General features: G+C 44.6%; 1 protein-coding gene across 1 annotated transcript; it reads right to left on the minus strand.

Annotated features, from left to right (window-relative positions):
* Positions 1-728: 728 nt before the first annotated feature.
* LOC120935991 (WAP four-disulfide core domain protein 5-like) lies at positions 729-21077 on the minus strand. Its single transcript, XM_040348052.1, has 5 exons — positions 20944-21077; positions 17744-17905; positions 15782-15928; positions 10855-11003; positions 729-900 (listed from the first exon to the last, which is right to left on the minus strand). Exons 1-5 carry the CDS (start codon positions 21047-21049, stop codon positions 877-879), a joined length of 588 nt encoding a protein of 195 aa, XP_040203986.1. The 5' UTR covers positions 21050-21077; the 3' UTR covers positions 729-876.
* Positions 21078-24018: the final 2941 nt, after the last annotated feature.

Here is a 24018-nt window from a genome sequence, read left to right on the forward strand (position 1 = left end):
AGGAGAATTGTACAACAAAAAAACAAGATTGGTTAAACCCACAAGTGCTTTTTTACCACTATTATTCCTTTATATTGGCTTTTGGCATTTACAAATGCAGCCATTTAGAAATCAGATGAAAGGTTTAGAGCTGGAAAACACTTTTTTATAGATAAAAAGTACATTTTATATACAACTCCATAGATCAGAGGAATGAGGGACAGAGGGACTTTGCTCCAAATCAGGGACAGCTGGGAGCTATGCATGGGGCTGTCTTTGCCTTTCTTTGTCTGCAATGCAAAGGAATCTCAGTAGGATGTACTGCATCCAGAGAAACACAAAGCAGGTCAGACAGGTGGTGCCAACCACATCACGCATACTTTAGTTCTATACTATTACCAAAACAAAAAAATGGGCAGACTTGTTGGGCTCCTTGGTCTTTTTTTTTTGCCATCACTTTTCTATCTTTCTACGGTTTTCTATGTAAATGGGGGATCTGCTGATTTGAGTTTGATGTGCAGCCGAAAACACAACATGAGCCCTCAAAGGGGTCAGCTTTCTGAAGAACCTCTATACCACAGCCAGGCAGAAACACCAAAGCAGAGAAGGACTGAAAATGGTCAGCGACCATTCTAAAGACCTCATTTTCGTATTAAACCGAAAAAGGAGAAAAACAAACTCCCAAACTGTTAAAAATTCTGGAGGTTGCTTTCTGCACCTAGAACAAGTAATGACACTACAGATACATGTGACACTTCAAATTATCTTTATTAATTAGCAGAAGGTGTATTGCTGACATGAAGGAAACTTCAGACATTTGCAGGGAATTCATTATGGGCCTAGAGGAAGTGTCACTGATGAGAAGCATGATAGTCTCCGTCTGGATCTCTCCAATCTTCAGACTTCTTCTAGGAAATCATCCTTAAAAAACATGTAAAAGTTATTGAAATGTGGTTAGCCAGTGCTTGGAAAGAAGAAAAAGAAAACAGAAAATAAGACAAGGATAAGACTTTTAATTGGCTGGGCTGGATGTTTCTGGCTGGAATTTCTTGTTGTAGCCGAAGCTGTCTTTCTTAGATACTCCATATACTGTATACAGTGTAATAGAGGTTCCTTGTAGCTCTCTGATTTCTAATTCTGTGTGTTATGTGTATTGGATGTTTATTGCACCTTTATTGAACTACTTTTTACTTTTATGATTTTTTTTTCATTTTTGGCTCCCCTGTACGAGTTTATAAAGCCGGTACAATAATTGTTACCAACAATTATCTTGCTGTATCATAAACCAGTGAGCAGATCAAGTGGAAAGTAGATGGACTTACATGAGCAGGAAATTTGCTATTGTAGTAATTTATGGGCCTAACACCAAAAGCAAGCTATTTTTTCAACAACTGCTTCAATTCACCATAACCCACCAATGCCAGGATGGAATTATCATCAGTGAGCAATTCAGTAAAATGCTCTCGTCTAAGGAAGACAGATTTACGGTTCCCAAATCTTCATCAGGTCCAACATGTGTTCAGTCTACCCAGCTCTACATGTATGTTGTCCAAGACTGTTGACCTTAAGGATTTCTGGAGACATCTTCAACCTTTAGAACGGCATTTTGCCAATTTCCTCACCCTCACCAGTCTTTGTCTAGGCTGGACATCTTTCTAGTGTTAGCAAATCTGCTACCTCAGGAGGCTTCCACTAAAACGATGGCGGTCTTAGACCACTCACCTATGGTGATAATTCTTGAGGACATGGGAACAATGAAACTCCTGACTACATGGTCATTACCATCATGCCTGGCTTCAGATGATTATGCTTCAGATGATTATGATTATGCAAATTGTAATGCCATACACATGTAGGAAATGTTTGACCTAGGGCTTATGTACATCCAAGAAGAAAAGTAAATTTCTTGATATTGAGGCTATTGTGACTAGTCCTCAGCTGCAGCCCAGGACCTTACCTAATGACCCAGCCTGTATCCCTGAGCATAGCCAGACCTTGCAAATATCCATGGTAAAAGTTTGGCTCCTGTCTTTTTCCTAGAGTAAAGTGTATTGTGTAACCTTGGCTTGTAACTGACTGCTGGTGGGAGGACTCAAGCTCTACATTTTCCCTCCTGACATACAGTTAAGAAAGGAGTCAGATACCTGCTTTGCAGCTTGCCCCCGGTTATAATACTTTAAGGCCCAGATTCTCGTATCTCGGCATAAAACTATGCGGGCGTAATGTATCTCGTAGCCGCAAGTTTTATGGGCAAGTGCTTTATTCACAAAGAACTTGCCTGTAAAGTTGCGGCGGCGTAGCGTAAATCCTCCGGCGCAAGCCTGCCTAATTCAAATGATCCAGGTAGGGGGCGTGGATCATTTAAATTAGGCGCGTTCCCGCGCCGATCGTACTGCGCATGAGCCGTCTCTAAAATTTCCCGACGTGCATTGCGCTAAATGATGTCGCAAGGACGTCATTGGTTTCGACGTGAAGGTAAATGGCGTCCAGCGCCATTCACGGACGACTTACGCAAACGACGTAAATTTTTAAATTTCGACGCGGGAACGACGGCCATACTTAACATTGGTTGCCCCTCATATAGCAGGGGCAACTTTACGCATCGCAAATCTAACGTAAACGTCGTATCTTCACTGCGTCGACCGCGCGTACGTTCAGGAATTCGCGTATTTTGCTAATTTGCATACTCGATCGGGAAAACGATGGAGGCGACACCTAGCGGCGAAAAAAAATGTTGCATTTAAGATCCGACAGCGTAAGAGCCTTACGCCTGTCGGATCTAATGGTTATCTATGCGTAACTGATTCTAAAAATCAGTCTCATAGAAACGACGGCCCAGATTAGGACTTACGACGGCGCACATGGCGTTGCGCCATCGTAAGCCCTTTCAGAATCTGGGCCTTAGTACTTTGGGTAAGGACCCTAGCCAGAGTAATGACTTTTAGTCAGAAGAGGGGGCTTACAACTTATTATATTGAAAGGCAGGAGGCCTAAAATTGCATTGGAAAAATTACAACTACCCAAAATATACTTAGGGGCAAATTTTCCCAACCTCAACTTATATAACGTAGCCAGCCTGACACAGCATGAAGAACATTGGACTAACAACAATTCCAACTACACCAACATGGTTCCTGAGTCATAGATGGTGGGGCCATGGTCCATTTAGGAATTATTACACACACCTCCTGATGCTCTCCCTACTCACATTAAACATAATATGCTCCTATGAGACCCGGAAGGAGAGGGGAAAGATATTGAAAATCCCATGCCTATTATTTCTGTTAATGCCCTTAACGTCCTCTCCTCAAGGAGTCCGGTCTCTAGCTTTTAGTCTTTGGTATCAAAGGGATATAGTTAATTCCCAAATAGTTTGGACCCATGTGGTTCATGGGTGCCATTATCTATGTTCCAACAGAGCTATGGCATCCCCAGATCACACTTTTTACAATATGCCCACATTTGACATTTTGTTACTTGCTTCAATTGTACAGCACAATCACAACCAAGCCTAGCACTGATACTAGGGAAACCCTCAAAAACATAAATTGTTTTGGGTTTACCAGATCCTACGAGAAGCTTTCTACACAGACCCTCTGCTATTGGCCAACTTCATTGGCAAAATCTTTAATAAAGTTGGAACCAACACATGCCTAGCTCTGCATTCAACAAGGTTGGATGTGCACCAATACAGCAACAAAAGCTTGGAGGTAGATCCTCTTCATATTATACATCAAGGCCACCAGGCCTTTAATGTGCTCCCTAAATTTCTTCACCCACAAGGTTCTCCTCTTGTCCTAAATGTTATAGAAAGGCCTAACCTTAAACCAGTGATGGAAATGCCAAATTATGGAAGCCCGCTAGTAGGGCACCATTTCCTACATGAATTATAGAACTGGGTTCACAAGGCCACCATCAGGTTCCAGAGCGTGTAGAGACAGGGCTAGATAGGAGATCATTGGTTTATTGGGGATGGAGAAAACCATGCTAACCTGATGGATCCAACCAGATTCTCTCAATCTAGAGTTGAAGGCAATACTGTTTAGAGTTTTAGACTGATGCCATTAGACAAAACAAAAACATAATGCCACGTACACACGGTCGTTTTTTGTCTTGTAAAAAAACTTTGTTTTTTATCATGAAAAAAAACAAAGTTTTTCCATCTTCATTTTAAAAAACGACGTTGCCCACACACCATTGTTTTTTTCAAAATGCTCTAGCAAAGCACGGTTATGTACAACACGTACAACGGCACTCTGTTCCATTCAAGCTCCCGTCTCATAACTTGCTTCTGAGCATGCGCGGATTTAAAACATTGTTTAAAACTTCGTTTTACCCCCCATACGATCAGTTTTTACAACCCAAAAAACAACATTTTCAGGATAGTTGTATCTGATCCTAGGTCTGTGATCCCTCCATAGAAATTTTGAACAAAGACCCCTTTAGGTTTTTAAAATGATTGGTGGTACGTTTTTCAGAAGACAAAAAACGACGTAAAGCCCACACATGATCATTTTAAATGACGTTTTTTAAAACGTTGTTTTATTTCATCACAAAAACCAACCGTGTGTACGCGGCATAAGAAATCAGTAACTCCACGCTAAAAAGTTTTTCAAAAGTTATTTGCAAGTGGAGTTGTCTGAGGGACCAGTTTAGAGAAGTAATGGCCACCTTCAGTTACACAGCATGGCATAACAGAAACAACAAAGGGGTGAACTAGGACAACTAGAAATGTTCTCAAAACTTTATAAGCCCCCAAAACATATAGAAAGATTCCAGCAATTACCCAGAATAGAAATCTCCAATCTCTCTAGTAGGGATGAGCTTCGTGTTCGAGTCGAACTCACGTTCGAGTCGAACATCGTATGTTCGACAGTTCGTCGAAATACGAACGTTACGGGCCGTTCGCGCCAAATTCGAGTGGCGTGTCACGGCCCATAATTGACTGCGGCATCACAGTGCATTGCTGGCTGATGATTGAATCACAGCTTGCAAAAAACGGAGAGCCATAATTGGCCAAAGCTAGGGTGGCTTTGGCCAATTATGGTTCACGGGGTTAAGTACACGCCCCACACTATAAAAGGCTGCCTGCAGGTCAGCCTTGTGTAGTGTGTTGCGGTGGTTAAGAGAAGACAGAGAGAGAGTGTCATTAATTGCAGTTAGATAGAGCAGGCAGGCAGGCTAGTCAGTTATAGAGTTACAGTGTGTAGAGGATATATATGCATCCCAGGTGTTGTATATATGTTTATACACTGTATAGTTTAGCTAGATCCGCTCTTCCTAATTTACTGACAGGCAGGCAGGTGATTGCGCTAGCTGCAGTATTCTCACGTGGTGTGCTGTCTGTGTCCTTTGCAGTGTGCACCTAAAGCTACGTGGTGTGTGTACTGTCTGTGTCCTCTGCAGTGTGCACCTAAAGCTACGTGGTGTGTGTACTGTATGTGTCCTCTGCACATTGTGCACCTAACGTAAAGCTGGTGTTTCTCATATTTACTCCTAGAAGCAGGGATCTGCTCATATTATTACTACAGGAAGGGTATATTGCTGCAAGTACTTTCAAGTGGTGTACTGTCTGTGTCCTCTGCAGGCCATTAGTATGTCTGGAAGGACAACAAGGAGAGGCAGAGAGTCACAAGCCGATAAAAGAGGGCAAGCAGGCTCTGCGTCTAGAGGCAACAGTGCTGGTCGTGGACACGGTGCATTCTCATCAGCACGTGGCCGTGGGACACGCTCGTCCTTTTTTTCGGCAGCTGGCCGTGTTGAGCCGCAACATGCCGAAGACTTGGTAGAGTGGATGACCAAGCCGTCCTCATCCTCCTCATCCTCTCTCACCCAGGCTCAGGGTACTTTGTCTGGCAAGGCAGCTGCCAACGCGGCCTTTTCCCTCTGCTCAATGGCATTAGTCACTCCTTCCCTAGCCCCACCATGTCCTCCTGAGGAGTCCCACGAACTGCTTGACCACAGTGTTGGGTACATGCTGCAGGAGGATGCGCAGCGTTTTTAAGGCTCCGATGATGGTACACAGCTACAGCAAGGCAGTAACGTATGCCCAGAGAGAGGCAGTGCCCGAGAAGGACAGCAATCTGGCAGTCATGTTCCCCCAGCTGCAGCATACTGCCAGGTTTTCTACAGTGATGAGGAGGGAGGGGATGATGAGGTCACTGACTCTACGTGGGTGCCTGAAAGGAGGAGGAGGCACATCTCCAAGGCAGGATGCCCTCCAGGGGCCAGCTTAAGGGCAACACACCAACTGCATCACAACGCAGAGCTACGCATGTGCAGGGCGCTGCTGTCTCTCAGCGTTATTACAAAAGTTCTTTGGTGTGCACCTTTTTTGAGACGAGTGGCTCAGATCGCACCGCTGCTATTTGCAACATATGTCTCAAGCGTATCTCGCGTGGCCAGAACATCACCCGCTTGGGTACCACATGCTTGACCAGACATATGTCGACCTGCAATGCAGTTCGTTGGCAAGCGTACCTCAAAGACCCACACCAAAGACCAAAGCGGACCCCTCCTTGCTCCTCATCAGCTGGGATCTCCAACCCCACTATACCCTCAGTCCTCTCTGAAGCCTGCACTAATAGGACTGAAGGTGTAGAATTAGGTGTGTCACAGCCAAGTACTTGCAGGCAATCTACTATCGGTACACCGATGGCAGATTGTACCAGGCAAATTTACCTGCCCCAGCTGCTGCAGCGCCGAAAGAAGTTCTCTCCCAGCCATCCACATGCCCAGCGGTTGAATGCTAGCTTAGCTAAATAACTAGCACTTCAACTGCTGCCTTTTCAGTTGGTAGATTCTACCCCCTTCCGTGAGTTTGTGGAATGTGCGGTACCTCAGTGGCAAGTGCCCAAACGCCACTTTTTCCGGCTCTCTACCGTTATGTGGAAGGCAATGTCCATGCCTCGCTGGACAGTGCGGTCAGAGGTAAGGTGCATATTACCGCTGACTCATGGTCCAGCAGGCATGGACAGGGACGTTACCTATCTTTCACAGTGCATTGGGTGACTCTGCTGGCAACTGGGAAGGACGCAGGACAAGGTACAGTAGTGTTGGAGGTTGTTCCGCCACCACGCCTCCAAAATGCTACTTCTGGTTGTGACACACCTCTCTCCTCCACCCCCTCCACTTCTTCCTCTGTGGCCTCTTCCTGTGCTGATGTGTCCTCGGAACCAGCGGTGCTCCGTAGGCATTCAAGGGGCTACGCAGGTACACAGGCAAAGAGATGCCATGCGGTGCTTGAGTTGGTGTGCTTGGGGGACAGGAGCCACACTGGGCCATAGGTTCTGTTAGCTCTGCAGGGGCAGGCTCAGATGTGGTTGACGCCACGCCAGCTTAAACCAGGAATGGTGGTTTGTGACAATGGCACCAACCTCCTCTCCGCCCTGCGACAGGGACAACTGACCCATGTGCCCCGTTTTGCTCATGTCCTTAACTTGGTGGTGCAGCGGTTCTTGGGCAGGTACCCGGGCTTACAGGATGTCCTGAAGCAGGCCAGGAAATTCTGTGTGCATTTCCGACAGTCATATAATGCCAGTGCTCGGCTGGCAGACCTCCAAAAAGAATACAACCTGCCCAAGAACCGCCTAATCTGTGACATGCCCACCAGGTGGAACTCTACGTTGGGCATGCTGCAGCGGCTGCACACGCAGCAGAGGGCCATAAATGAGTATCTGTGCCAATATGGCAGCAGGACAGGGTCAGGGGAGCTTGTTTTTTTTTCCCACGCCAGTGGGCCATGATCAGGGATGCATGCACTGTCCTGTCACCATTTGAGGAGGCCACGAGGATGGTGAGCAGTGACAGTACATGCATCAGTGAGACTGTCCCTCTTATTCACCTGTTGGAGCACACGCTGCATGGAATAATGGACAGAGCCCTTGAGGCAGAACAAAGGGAAGAAGAGGAGGACTTCCTTACCTCTCAAGGCCCCCTTTATCCAGACAGTGTTCCTGCTTGCCCGCCTATCACACAGGAAGAGGAGGAGGAGGATTGTGTCAGCATGAAGGTGGAGCCTAGCACTCAGCATCAGCAGCAGTCTTCAAGGGATCAATTACAGTCCCAAGAAACCCATGAACTTGTACATGGCTGCGGATCCTGTTGTCTTCAGTGACCCAGAGGACTCCGCACCGAATGCCTCAGCAAACCTACGCTGTATGACCTCCCTGATCCTGCAAAGCCTGCGGAAGGATCCTCGTATTCGTGCTATCAAGGAGAGGGATCATTACTGGCTGGCAACCCTCTTTGATCCATGTTACAATCTTGCCTGCGCAGAGGGAGCAGAAGATGAAACATCTTCGGGAGGCCTTGCAGAAAGATCTATGCAACGCGTTCCCAGATACTGGGAGGCTACAAAATCCTGGTCCTGGACAATGTGTTGCTGAGGCTTCAGTCACAGAAGTATTGGTGGAGAAGGTGACCATCTGACAGATGCGTTCAGACAATTTTTTAGTCCGCAGCCCCAAGGTATGACCAGTTTCAGCAACCATCGCCAGCGTCTGTTTTACATGGTGCGGGAATACCTAGGGGCAAGATCAGACTTGGACACCTTTCCCACCGGATATCCTCTGGCTTACTGGGTCTTAAGGATGGATCACTGGCCAGAGCTTGCACAGTACGCAATTGAGCTACTGGCATGTCCTGCATCCAGTGTTCGTTCAGAACGCACATTCAGTGCTGCTGGAGGCTTTGTAACCGATCACAGGGTGCGCCTCTCCACAGACTCGGTCGATCGACTGACCTTCATAAAAATGAATCAGGCTTGGATCACCACAAGCTACCAAGCACCTGATGCTGATGTAACTGAATAATTTTTTTTGAAATGTCAGATACCTTCAAGACTGCCTATGCTGATGCTGAGTGGCTATCCTGTTATGCTGAGTGACTATCCTTTTCCTCCTCAATGATCATGCTGATAGCTTGTAAGAAATTTTTTGGTTCTGGGCACCGCCACCAGTGGCTAAGGCCCAATTTTTCTGCCCCTATTTTATACAATTATAAAATTTTTGATGCAATACTTTGCAGCGGGCTCATTCCTGCGCTCCAACTAGAGTATCTGTGATGGGTTTCAGTGTTGTGGCACCAGCACCACCACCAACAAAGGCCCCATTTTTCTTCCCCTGTTCAACAGGGGCATGTAATTACAATTCTTGATCTAATATTTCACAGCAGGGCCCATTCCTGTGCCCACCAAGAGTAACTGTGAGGGCTTACAGAGTTGGAGCACTACCACCAACAAAGGCCCCATTTTTCTGCCCCTTTTCAACAGGGGCATGTAATTACAATTCTTGATCTAATATTTCACAGCAGGGCCCATTCCTGCGCCCACCAAGAGTATCTTTGAGGGGTTGCAGTGTTGTGGCACCAGCACCAGTGCCTAAGGCCCAATTTTTCTACAACTGTTCAACAATGGCATGTAATTACAATTCTTGATATAATAGTTCACACAGCAGGGCTTTCCAGCGCCCACCAAGACCAACTGTGAGGGCTTACAGTGCTGTGGCAACACCAACACCTAGGGCCAAAATGTCTGCAGAGTATATACGGCAGGCCCCTACTTTCAAACATTCAACTTACAAACGACTCCTACTTGCAAACGGAAGGAGAGAACAGGAAGTGAGAGGAAATCTACCCCTAGGAAGGGAAATTCTCTTCTGTAAGAGGTGTCTCCTGTCCACTGATGCTTTATCACCAATCCTTGTTTCACTAAAAAACCCAAATTTTCAAAAAATCATTTGTCATTGGGACAGAAATTGAATTGCAATCTTCTGAACAGATGCACACAGACAGCAAATCAAATGTTACAGGGGTGGAAAGTATTCATACCTCTTGTACTTTTCCACATTTTGTCATGTTACAACTAAAAACGGAAATGTATTTTATTGGGATTTTATGTGATAGACCAACACAAAGTGGCACATAATTGTGAAGTGAAAGGAAAATGATAAATGTTTTTTTTTAATTTTGTTTTTGAATACATACCTGAAAAGTGTGATGTGCATTTGTATCCAGCCCCCTTTACTCCGATACCCCTAACTAAAATCTAGTGAAACCAATTGCCTTCAGAAGTCACCTAATTAGTTGATAGAGTCCACCTGTGTGTAATTTAATCTCAGTATAAATACAGCTGTTCTGTGAACCCCTCAGAGGTTTGTTAGAGAATCTTAATGAACAAACAGCATCATGAAGGCCAAGGAACACACCAGACAGGTCAGGGATAAAGTTGTGGATAAGTATAAAGCAGGGTTAGGTTATAACCAAAAAATCTCCCAAGCTTTGAACATCTCGGGGAGCTCTGTTTAATCCATCATCAGAAAATGGAAAGAGTATGGCACAAATGCAAACCTACCGTCCACCTACACTGACTGGCCGGGCAAGGAGAGCATTCATCAGAGAAGCAGCCAAGAGGCCCATGGTAACTCTGGAGGAGCTGCAGAGATCAACAGCTCAGGTGCGCCCACCGCACGGATTCTTAAATGGGACGTACAGGTACGCCCATTTGCCTACCGCTGCCATTCTGCCAACGTATATCGGTGTGCAGCGGTCAGCAAGTGGTAAAAAAAAATATATGCTGGAATGGAAATCACGAGCTCTCGCCCAGCTGTCATGACTTGTCCACCTATTTTATCCACTATTTTTTTTCCTATGATTGTCAGCTCCATCTAGTGGCCACTATGCAGTATTTTGCATATTAAGGTATTTTAGGAAAATGCCCCATTGTGGTCACTAGGTGGAGCTGGAGGATAGGTAGATAGATAGATAGATAGATAGATAGATAGATAGATAGATAGATAGATAGATAGATAGATAGATAGATAGATAGATAGATAGATAGACCTATGGTGTTGATTGTAAATTGATTGGCAGTTGTACCTTAGGTGACCAGGGATCGGTACACTCCATACCGCACCATGTGGTGCAGCACTTCTTCTTTCCTTTACAGTCACTGTCACTATTACACTTCGGTTTCGGTCGGGTAAAAGAACATTTTGCACAAGTAGGTAGGCATGATCCAGGTTTTACTGCAATACAAAACACAGCCAGATTAAACAATACCTTACCCCGGGATTTCCAGATCTACAAGAAACTGCAAGAATATGAAGGCTACCAAAGCTTATGTAAAAAAAAAAAATACTGCCTGTCTGCCTTCAGTCTGTACTAAAGGCTTTGTTGCTTCCTAAGTCAGTGCAGGCAGGCAGCTATCATTTTCAGCAAGAGGTCAGCGGTGGCATGCTCTGTATTTTTCTCCCCACGGGATGGAAACATTATACAGATCAGAGGCATTACTAGAACCTTCAGGGCACTGATACAAGGAACCATAAAGACCACCCCCAGCCCCCCACCCCTTCATAATACAGGGGTAGTGGCCCCCATTAGATCACAACCCTCTTTTATCAGTGCTCCCCTCTTAAAGACCCTCCCCATCCGAGTTCTTTTATATCAGTTTCCCTCCTTAGAGACCCCCCCCCCATTAGATCACAGTGTTATTCAAACATATACACTGTACTATCTCGATATGCATAATACTATATGAATAGTGTAGGAAACTTCCAATTCATTCCAAAATGTGTTGTGCTAATATCCAACTTACAGTATAAAGTCCTTTTGAGTTGCATACGTTGGATATTAGCACAGCACTTTTTTAATGGATTGGAGGTTTCCACCATTTTTCATATAGTATTATGTGTATCAAGATTACACAGTATATATTAGTAATCAAAGGGAGTAGGGAATGCAGGATTATTGCGGTACCTCAGAAAATCAATACCAATATTTATAAGAATTTTTTTACAAAGTTTTATTAATTGCAAAGGAAAATTAAAATACTAGTTTTGCCAAACATTGGCTTCATCAGGGGATTAAGACGTGTTTTGTATATATATTTTAATTTTCCTTTGCACTTAATAAAACCTTTTAAACATTTCTTATAAATATTGGTATTGATTTTCTGAGGCACCGCAATAATCCCGCATTCCCTACTCCCTTTGATTACTAACAAAATTATGGGGATGAGGTGCCGTATTCCTTAAGACAATCGACCAATTTTTGCCAATTCTTTGCAAAGTATATCGGTTTGAGTAACATTGGAGTGTATTAATACTTGGATTACCCTTGGAGGTTTCCACCATCATTCACAATTATTTGTGGGAGGTTCCTGGTCAGCAGTGGTCAGGACCTACCAAAAGTGGTCCGTTAAAAAAAACTGTCAATAAGGTCATGGGCAGCCAAAGCTGGCCCATGTAGTTCAAACCAATAGAGGAGCTAGTGTAGCTCAAATTGCTGAGAAAGTTAATGGTGGTTTTGATAAAAAGGTGTCCAAACACACAGAGTATCGCAGTTTGTTGTGTATGGTTCTGCGTAGCCCCAGACTGATCAGAATGCCCATGCTGATCAGTGTCCACAGCCAAAAATGCCTACAATGGGTACGTGGGAATCAGAACTGGACCACGGATCAATGGAAGATCGTGACCTGGTCTGATGAATTCAATAATGGTTTAAGAGACACAAGTTTGAGGTGTTGACTTTGTTGTAATATATATATATATATATATATATATATATATATATAATGTCGTATTATTGTGTTATAAGTCCAAAATTCATCAAGTCAGATTTCAAACCTGTAATTCAAAGAGACAGGACGAAGTCTATTTTTCACATCAAACCTGTAATTACATGTTACACATCAAAAGAGGTTTGTCTATTGTCAATATGCAAAAAAGGATGGGTCCGTTTTTACACATCAAACCAATCAAACAATTACTCAGATCACATGCAATCTAATTACTTATTAGAGGGGGCTTATTAGTATGCAAGAATGCATACTAATTAGTGACTCCGGCTGGAGTAATTTACCTGCCACTCTAAAAGACAGGATGTAGTTAATGTCTTTCAGATCAAAGATGGCCAATCAAATTGCTCAGCTATTCAGTGAACAGGCAATATAATGTTGGGAGTTCTGGTTGTCACTCAGAGAAGATACCCCTATGTATTCTCTGCATGAACATATGTTGGTCTGGAAGTGATCAGAACATTTATTTTCTAAGATGAGACATTGACACTACATTACTTTGTTGGACTTTTGTATCATCTGTTGAATTTTGACTTTGTTTGTATTGGAAGTTAATTAAAATTGAGTTCTCTGGAGAACCTGTGTTGCTGCGAAACAACGTAATTTATAGTCATCATACTATACATCTATATCACTACATTTTTTGGACATTTATGAGATCACAACAGACTTGGCCTCCAAATTCTCCAGATCTCAATCTAATCAAGCATCTGTGGGATGTGCTGGAAAAACAAATCTGATCCATGGATGCCCTACCTCAGACCTTAGGCCTCGTACACTAGGGTGACCAGACATCCCTGGTTTCCGGGGACAGTCCCTGGATTGAGGACAATGTCCCCAGACCAAGTCTGTCCCTGGTTTTGTCCCCGGATTGGATTTGAATAGGGGCTGGGGCAATTTCAAGACAGTGCAGAATTGAAAAGAAAATTCTGAATAACACGCCCCGTTTCGCCGCTCCTACTAGCTTAGGGGGTTTATTTTTTTTCCATTATTTGTGGCCCTTTCTGATGATCAAATGCTGGTTGGAGCGGAGGAAATATTTCTTCAGTTTTGGGTGCTCATTTAGCTCCGCTCGCATGTTCTCCTGCCTTGGCTCAAGTCCCGGCCAGCCGCCTGCCTGCTTATCTCCTTGCCTTCCCTGGTGGAGTGATCTTCCTCCACTCCCCCGTGTACATGCCGCGTACATGCGATCATTTTTTGGCATGAAAAAAACGGCGTTTTAAAAAAATGTAATTTAAAATAATCGTGTGTGGGCTTCACATCATTTTTCGGCTTCTGAAAAGCGACCAAATTTTTTTTCGAGCATGCTGCATTTTTTAACAACGTTTTAAACTATGTCGTTTTTCGGGTTGTAAAAAATCATCGGTTAGGCGTCCATCGGTTCATTTTTAAAGCAAGTTCTACATTTTTTGACCGAAGGATAACTGACCGATGGGGCCCACACACGGTCGGTTTGGTCCGATGAAAAGGTCCTTCAGTCCGTTTTCATCAGTTTTGATCGACCGTGTGTACGCGGCCTAAGACTTCTTCCAAAGAACTGATAGCGGCACACAGCCACTAACTCCCACTTTGATTATCTACTCACAGTGCCACAGGATAATCGGTTGCCTCCCTCCGATATCCACTGGGATCTTCGGTGAGGGAGACACAGACTCACAATACTACATGACAGCTGGATGCTCTTCCCCCAAATTCCACCTGGTACTGTACTCTTCAGTGAGCATTCCTGACTCAGAAACTCCAATCTTCTCAGCTGTTGCTCCAGTTGGGATCTTGATGACTACTGAATGGCACCTCTGGCAACCTGCCCCTGAGGCAAAGCCCCTGCATAGGGGTCTCCTCTGGCAGGATTAGACCCAGCAACATCTACTCCCTCCCTCAGGCCTCCGACTATTAATAGGCTCTCCAGCCACCTACTGGGTACACCTCTCCAGGGATTGATTGGATCCCCATAAATATTCAGGGCGCCTCCTCTGTTCTTCCTCCCACTATAATTCTAGAATCTTCTAGAATACAGGGGGAAACAATCAGACCAGCAGACTGTGAGACACTGAGCAGGCTAAAGCAGTCAACCCCTGCTCCACTGGTTACAGAGGAGCCAAACAAAATTTGCCCAGTAACCTACACTAGCTAGGGAGGCACAAAAATATGATTTTCTCTATTATTTTGGGGTCTATAATGGGAATAAAACCACATCAAATGCACATGGCTATAATTAATAGACACTGGGATCTTTGTGGAAAAATTCAAAAGTTCACATACCAGATAAAATATTATACTCTGGTGCTGAGAATTTTATTTTGAGGTGTACCTCACCGAATGAAATAAAACTGATCATTACAACTTTGTAGGGGTAGATTTCAAGAAATGGGGCTCCCCTGTACTCAGGTGATCTCCTAGCCTGATGGATGATACCAACTATTAATAATATGAAGCCCATCACAGCAGAGTAGAAAATGGAATGTTATAATTTTAGAGGTTGAATTGTAAAGATGGAAGGGATTGGTTCCTCTACATGCCACCCCCGCTTCCCCTCTTATCCACTTAAAGCTGTGATAGGGCTCCTGTGTACCTCCCCCCTCCCCCACACACCCTCCCCCTCAACTGTCGCAGCACTGCCAGGTTCCCCCCTCTCCTGTCCTGCTGGCTCCTGAGGGGGATCTGTCAGGATGGAGAGCAGGGTAGAGGCCGGCAAATGTGTCATTTACTGCACCCTTCATTGTCTTAATGAATAGAGTCAGTGATTCGCACCGATTCAGTTTGTGGATGAATGGGGAGTTCTTTACAGAGCAATTCCTGTGTATGCATTCTGTGCAGCTGAGGCTGCAGAGATGGAGATTGAGAGCAGTGACTGTTCTCTGTTTAGACCCCTGATATCCCACCTAATACTCCAAATGGGGCTCCTAAAAAAAATTATAAAATATAATACAAAAATAAAATTGTAAATAAATAAAAGGAAATGGTAGAATAAATAAATACAATAACAAAAACAAAAAAAACTATTGACACTAGTGGTGGAACTACCAGGGTCGCAGAGGTCGCACTTGGGACCGGGCCCTGGCGTTCCACCACTGTGGGGGCCCCATATGGGTGTGAGGGTGGCCCTTTATGGTTTCCTGGACCAGGGCTCTGAAGGTTCTAGTTATGATTCTGCTGCAATACCTTCAGTTCAGTAATAATAGTTTTGGTTATACAGCAATTTCCAAATCACAAGGAGTATTCCATTACCTGTCACTGTTGGAGTGCACTGGGCCCTGCACTTGAAAGAACAGCATCGGTCGGTGCCTTGGCACTGGTCATCCCTCTGGCACAATTGTGCATATATCGTAGCTATACACACTGAGTCATCAGAGTTTGGGCAGGCATTATTCTTGACTGCAGAGAGATAAAATAGCTGTGATGATGATCGAAGGAAGTAGAGACTGAGAAACTGAGACTGAACTAGAGACTGAGAGTAGAGGGTGATAAGTGCAGGCCGGGACTATGAAGAGTGATGAGTACAGGCCGGGACTATGAAGAGTGATGTGTGCAGGCCGGGACTATGAAGAGTGATGAGTACAGGCCGGGACTATGAAGAGTGATGTGTGCAGGCCGGGACTATGAAGAGTGATGAGTACAGGCCGGGACTATGAAGCGTGATAAGTGCATGCCGGGACTATGAAGGGTGATGAGTTCAGGCCGGGACTATGAAGCGTGATAAGTGCATGCCGGGACTATGAAGGGTGATGAGTTCAGGTTGGGACTATGAAGGGTGATGAGTGCAGGCCGGAACTTTGAAGGGTGATGAGTGCAGGCTGGAACTTTGAAGGGTGATGAGTGCAGGCCGGGACTATGAAGGGTGATGAGTGCAAGCCGGGACTATTAAGGGTAATGACTGCAAGCCAGGACTATGAAGGGTAATGACTGCAAGCCAGGACTATGAAGGGTGATGAGTGCAGGCCGGGACTATGACAGGTGATGAGTGCAGGCCGGGAATATAACGGGTGATGAGTGCAGGCCGGGGCTATGAAGGGTGATGAGTTCAGGCTGGGAATATGAAGGGTGATGAGTGCAGGCCGGGGCTATGAAGGGTGATGAGTTCAGGCTGGGAATATGAAGGGTGATGAGTGCAGGCCGGGACTATGAAGGGTGATGAGTGCATGTCAGGACTATGAAGGGTGATGAGTGCAGGCCGGGACTATGACGGGTGATGAGTGCAGGTCAGGAATATGAAGGGTGATGAGTGCAGGCCGGGACTATGAAGGGTGATGAGTGCAGGTCAGGACTATGAAGGGTGATGAGTGCAGGCCGGGACTATGAAGGGTGATGAGTTCAGGCTGGGACTATGAAGGGTGATGAGTTCAGGCCGGGACTATGAAGGGTGAGGAGTGCAGGTCAGGACTATGAAGGGTGATGAGTGCAGGCCGGGACTATGAAGGGTGATGAGTTCAGGCCGGGACTATGAAGGGTGAGGAGTGCAGGTCAGGACTATGAAGGGTGATGAGTGCAGGCCGGGACTATGAAGGGTGATGAGTGCAGGCCGGGACTATGAAGGGTGATGAGTTCAGGCCGGGACTATGAAGGGTGAGGAGTGCAGGTCAGGACTATGAAGGGTGATGAGTGCAGGCCGGGACTATGAAGGGTGATGAGTTCAGGCTGGGACTATGAAGGGTGATGAGTGCAGGCCGGGACTATGAAGGATAATGAGTGCAGGTCAGGACTATGAAGGGTGATGAGTGCAGACAAGGAGGATGAAAGGTAATAAGTGTCAGTTGGGACTATGAAAGGGGGGTGATGAGCGTTGGCCGGGGACCATAAAAGGTTGATGAGTGCAGGCCAGGTACAATATTTATGTTTATCTAAAGTTTATGCTGTATATTTAAACTGATGTTCTATATCTGTGTGTACTACATTTAATTTAATACATTGCAAATAATTCCCAGAAAGAGACAACAGAGTATTAGTTGCCTCCTTTCTCACTACCTTGGAGGAGGAGGAGTCTCTGCTCTGACTCACTTACATGTGTAAATTTCAGCTTCAGCTACCTATCTCTGTAAACAGCATTTTTACAACGGGAAGCATTGAGAAAAGTTGAAATACATCTGAAGATTAGCTTAAATCTCTCTTTCTGTTTCTGTCTCAGACACAAAGCAGAACAGGTCACGTTTTTATGATCTCATCGTATTCTCAGACAGATTATAAAATATTTACCGTCCAATGGCAGCAGACATTGTCTTCTACCCCCTGAGAAGCAGCACTTCATCTTGCCTTCACAGTGTCCATCTCGCCTACATTCATTCTGCAACGTGGAGCCATCAACATTGAATTCCACATCTGCAGGACACCTACCAGGTTTCCCCGGAGGCTGTCTACCTGAGAGGGTAATGAGGTGAACCATAAATGAATCACAGATATTTTCTTAGATATATACACACACACATACTGTACATACACTTAATTGTCATTGGGACACCTGCCTTTACACGCACATGAAATTTAATGGCATCCCACTCTTAGTCCGTAGGGTTCATTATTGAGTTGGCCCACCCTTTGCAGCTATAACAGCTTCAACTCTTCTGGGAAGGCTGTCCACAAGGTTTAGGAGTGTGTCTATGGGAATGTTTGACCATTCTTCCAGAAACGCATTTGTGAGGTCAGGCACTGATTTTGGACGAGAAGGACTGGCTTGCAGTCTCTGCTCTAATTTATCCCAAAGGTGTTCTATCGGGTTGAGGTCAGGACTCTGTGCAGGCCAGTCAATTTCCTCCACTCAAAACGCACTCATCCATATCTTTATGGACCTTGCTTTGTGCACTGATGTGCAGTCATGTTGGAACAGGAAGGGGCCGTCCCCAAACTGTTCCCACAAAGTTGGAAGCATGAAATTGTCCTAAATGTCTTGGTATGCTGACGCCTTAAGAGTTCCCTTCAATGGAACTAAGGGGCCAACCCAACCCCTGAAAAACAACCCCACACCATAATCCCCCCTCCACCATATGATTTGGACCAGTCCAAGGTACTTAGTAAGAGGCATGGCGGTTTTTTTTTAATTCATATTTTTTTGTCATAATTTCTTGAAAAATAAAGAAATAATAAAAAAAAAATTCACAAATTTTTATTTTATTTTTGCATACTGTCACTTCTTGTGCAGTACAGCGTTGTCATATAACAGTGTGGCAGTGATCAGGGACACTGCATGGTGACAGTACGAAAAAATATATATATATATTTTACAATTTTTTTTAACACACTGACATTGTACTACTCTGGGGAAGTGATCAGTTTTTTATTTTTTTAACCACTTAAGGACCAGTGCACGACTATATATGTCGGCACAATGACACGGTTGGGCAGATGGACATAGCTGTACACCTGTACGTCCCCTTTAAGTTGCGGTATTGTGGGCGCGTGCGCGCCGCAAGCTCCATGAGTTCGACCGCGGGTCCGACGGACACGATGTCCGCGGGCATACCCGCGATTGTCTCACGGAGAGGAAGAACGGGTAAACAAGCATTTCCCCATTCTTCCTAGTGACGGGACACTGATCACAGCTCCCTGTAATCAGGAGCGGTGATCCGTGTCATGTCACATGTAGCCCATCCCCCCCACAGTTAGAACACATCCCTAGGACACACTTAACCCCTTCAGCGCCCCCTACTGGTTAACCACTTCACTGTCAGTGTCATTTGTACAGTAATCAGTGCATTTTTAAAGCACCGATCGCTGTATCAATGACAATGGTCCCAAAATGGCATCAAAAGTGTCCGATGTGTCCGCCATAATGTCTCAGTCACAATAAAAATTGCTGATCGCCGCCATTACTAGTAAAAATATTAATAAAATAGCGTTAATAGACGCTATAACTTTTGCACAAACCAATCAATAAACGCTTATTGTGATTTTTTTTACCAAAAATAGGTTGAAGAATACATATCGGCCTAAACTGAGGAAAAAAAACGCCAAATTGTCACTATTTCCGTTTATAGTGCAAAAAATTAAAAACGCAGAGGTGATCAAATACCACCAAAAGAAAGCTCTATTGTGGGGAAAAAAAAGACATCAATTTTGTTTGGGAGCCACGTAGTAGGACCACGCAATTTTCAGTTAAAGTGACGCAGTGCTGAATCGCAAAAAAATGCTCTGGTCTTTGGCCAGACAAATGGCCCGGGGCTGAAGTGGTTAAACATTATGTTTGCTTATAGCAGTGACTTACATTGCTACAGTATAAGCAAACATTTTACTGAATGAAACCGAATCATTCAGTTTGTTTTGTTGTGATGAGCTATGATTGAGCTATGATGAGCTATGATCAAAGCTAATCATATGGTGCAGATGAGCTGTGGTTGCCCCCTATCTGTACCATGTGATCCAATTGACCAATCACATGAAATAATATGGTACAGATGAGCTGTGGATACCCCCTATCCGTACCATGTGATCAAATTGACCAATCACAGCTAATCATATGGTACAGATGAGCTGTGGTTACCCCCATCCGTACCATGTGATCAAATTGACCAATCACAGCTAATCATATGGTACAGATGAGCTGTGGTTTCCCCCTATCCGTACCATGTGATGAAAGTGACCAATCACAGCTAATCATATGGTACAGATGAGCTGTGGTTACCCCCATCCGTACCATGTGATCAAATTGACCAATCACAGCTAGCAACACAATTGTATCCAATGGATGGCATGAAAGGAAGCCATCTATTGTGTAAAACTGTCATGTTGACCTGCTGTGATTGGTCACGGTCGCATTGGTACCAGCAGCAAGCCGGTACTCTGATCAGTCATTGGCTGTGTCCCAGTGACTTCCCATGCCTATCCCCTGCTGCGCAACTGGTGCTTCCTGACAGGACGTTATGTGAGGTCCACTCAGGATAAGAAACTGTCCGGCGGTAAAAAAAAAGGTATTTACGGGGAAAGCCAAGAACCTGCTCAGTCAGCCTTTCCCCTACACACAGCAGGTTTTCCCGAAAGGAAAACTGCGATGGAGCTTTGGCCGGGAATCCCGGCCGTGTGTATGCTCCATGGCAGTTGTTCCCATAGGAAAACTGCCAAAAACCACCATGCAAAAGTCCGCCTGTTTCCCGGTGGGAAAAAAGAGAGCATACACACGGCCGGGATTCCTAGCTAAAGGCTCTCCTCGCAGTTTTCCAGTCGGGAAAACCAGCCGTGTGTACGAGGCATTAACCTTCTCCATCCCAGAACAAAATAACAAAGCATTGGAAGAGGTTTTGAACCCATTCTCATTCATAAATGATGAATATACACATTGCACAACACTCTAAAAATATAATAGATTTGCCTGCATTTTATTTTCTATAGTAATATATATCCAAGACGTAGACATTTATAAGTTGGTTGAGTCCTTACCTGAATTTTACATAATTTTAAATTCTTACCTAAAAGTTCTTTATCATCGGTGAGGTTTGCAGTGCTTGGAATTAAAGCGGTGGCTCCTGCACAGATCAGGAGGAGTAGCAGGAGGGATCCCGTCTCTGGAGACATGTTCAGTTCCTAGAAATCTTTCTGAGAAGTCTGTGAGATGAGGAGACTTTTATATAGACCATATGAGGAAGAAGGAAGGGAGGGAACAGGGTTGAATCGGCTACCACACAATGGATGATTGCAAAAATAAAAGGCTTCCTACGTAATTAGCCACTTACGCAAATTCTGATGGCATAACTGGGTCCCTATAATGTCTTGGTCTCTTATAGGGAAGAAGGAAGGGAAGCACTGAGAACAGGCAGAACCTGTTCCCATACAATATACGATTGCAAAGGAAGATACTTCTCATGTACGTTACTATGGTGGAATATACTTGACCTTTAGGCATTTATGACTTGTACGGGAAAGATGGACCCTTGCCCACCCTTGATAAAACGAGAAGGGGGAAATGGCGCTGCTAATGGCGATCAAGAGGCCAAATACAAAGAATGTGGGCCAGATTCACGTATATGGGCGTAACTTTGCGCGGGCGTAGCGTATCCTATTTACGCTATGCCACCGCAACTTGGACGGGCAAGTGCAGTATTCAGAAAGTACTTGCTCCGTAAGTTGCGACGGCGTAGCATAAATGGGCCGGCGTAAGCCCGCGTAATTCAAATGTGGAAGAGGTGGGCGTGTTGTATGTAAATCAATCATGACCCCACATAAATGACACGCCTAACGAACGGCGCATGTGCGCGCATGCTCAGTATCACGTCGAATTTTCTCCTTAAGATACGCCAGGCCCATTGCCTGTGACGTGAACGTAACCTACGCACAGCCCCATTCACGTACGACTTACGTAAACAACGTAAAAAGATACGCTTGCCGACGTCCGTACTTTGCATTACCTACGCCTCATATAGCAGGGGTAACTTTACACCGGACGTAAGCCTTACGTAAACGGCGTAGCGGCCGCAAGTACGTTTGTGAATCGGCGTATCTACCTAATTTACATATTCGACGCATAAATCTACGGAAGCGCCCCTTGCGGCCAGCGTAAATATTGCACCCAAGATACGACGGCGTAGGAGTCTCCTACGCCGCTCATATCTTGGCTAAATCTGTGCGTAACTGATTCTAAGATTTAGGCGCATAGATACGACGGCTCACATTCGGACTTATGACGGCGTACGCGGAGATACGCCGCTGTAAGTCCGTTGTGAATCTGGCCCAGTGTGTCTATGTGAGGTATGTAGAGGTTACCCTGTTGCTGGTACAAATGTGAAAAAAAAGGTGTGCCAAAAAGTGGCTAAGCCTGGACCACCAGCCTAAGTTGGTTTCCAGGTAACGTGTGTGAAGAGGAAAAAAATATATATATGTATATATATCAAGGTGTGGAAAAAAATATAAATGAAAATGTGTTCCTATGTGTGTGGTCAGGAACCTGTGCAGGCCAGCAGGATATGGCTGTAATCGTATGTACTCAATAGTGTGTGATAAAGAACCTAATATAACTGAAGGCTAATAATGCCTATTGCCTCCCAAGTGACCAAGAGGCAAAATCCAGAGGTATAGTATTGCAAGCAAACACAAATAAAAAAATTAATAATAGTAATGCAAGTGAAAAGTCCAGATGGGAACAAAATAGATAGTAGTAAAAATATATTCTCAATCCTCATGAGAATTTACTCCACAACTCTGAAAACAGTAATGAGTATATATACACTACAGGTCCCATTAATCCATAATGTTCTGGTATTGAAGCTGACAAAAATAAATAGGTCAAAGGTCAAAATACACGGATACAATCACTGATATGCCTTTAGCAGGTAGTGATGAAGTGACTTGGTGCCAGTCTCACGCAATCCAATAGTAGGTGACTTTTGTGCTCCCCCTCATAGGTCCCCACTCACCAAATGTAGCTACCCCAAGTGGGGTGAAAGGCAGTTGGTGATGGTACCTTTCTTCCTCTTGTTGCACAATGCGCTCTATTGGATTCCAGGCGGTGTCTGTCCTCCGTGCAGCTTCTCAGAGACCAAAAAGTGTCTCTGGTGATGGTTGTGCAGTGTGTCACTCAAATGAAAAAAAATGAAATCCACATAGTGTAGTATGTATAAAAATATTTCCAAAGAATAATTTATTTAAATAAAAAATAGAAATAAAAATGACATTTAGGAAAAAACATCAGCTTGTGGTTCCAGATGGCACTGAGTCCCACCAGATAAAAGCAAGCAAAAATGAACAAAAATAAACAGAGCTGGTCGCCCGTCCCAAGCGGGCTGGGATTAGTAACGGCTGACAGCGCCGTTGATCTCCTCCACAGCCCAGTGTCGGCATACTAGTGGCTAGTGTTGGCTGGGATGTAGGCGTGCGTAATTGCGTGTGGGTCACCTTTTTTTGACGCGTTTCGTCATGTGACTTTCTCAAAGTCAAACTTCTCATACACAGCGGCAGGCGTGTCCCTCCTCCCGGGGGGGGGGGGGATATGTTAATTTGAATTGGGCAGTAGAATTGTTAATTCCCGTGGATGTAGGTGATCAACCCTCCATTAACCCTTGGTGTTGCCAAAACTAGGAATTGGGATAATCACCTACCACTGTCTAAGACATTATGTAATTGGATTCAAAAGAAGGTAGAAACCCCTGTTGAAATAGACAGTCTAATACATATATAATCTTTACGTTTGATGGCTAAAAAGTAATATATCAGTAAGGACCATCCCTAAAAAATATATTATATACAGATTATGTGTAATCTTTCGTGAAGACGTGCAAACATATGGATGTGGGATGGGCATGTCAGATAACATATCTAGTCCACAGCACGATAAGCCCTGAAAGGGACCGATGTCCACTAGTGGTAGTAACCAGGAATATATATAAGGCAAAATTATATGTGAAATTTGCAGTGTGAAAAAGATCCTGAAGGATATTGTGATCCATACCCTAATACTAGAAATATATACACACGAGGTGATGTGTCTGTTTTTTTACACTAATGTCAGCTGTGTGATGTAAGTTCTGACATCCGTCCCTAAAGAGGGTCAA

This window comes from Rana temporaria, chromosome 4 (genome assembly GCF_905171775.1).
Source record: "Rana temporaria chromosome 4, aRanTem1.1, whole genome shotgun sequence".
NCBI classification, from domain to species: Eukaryota; Metazoa; Chordata; class Amphibia; order Anura; family Ranidae; genus Rana; species Rana temporaria.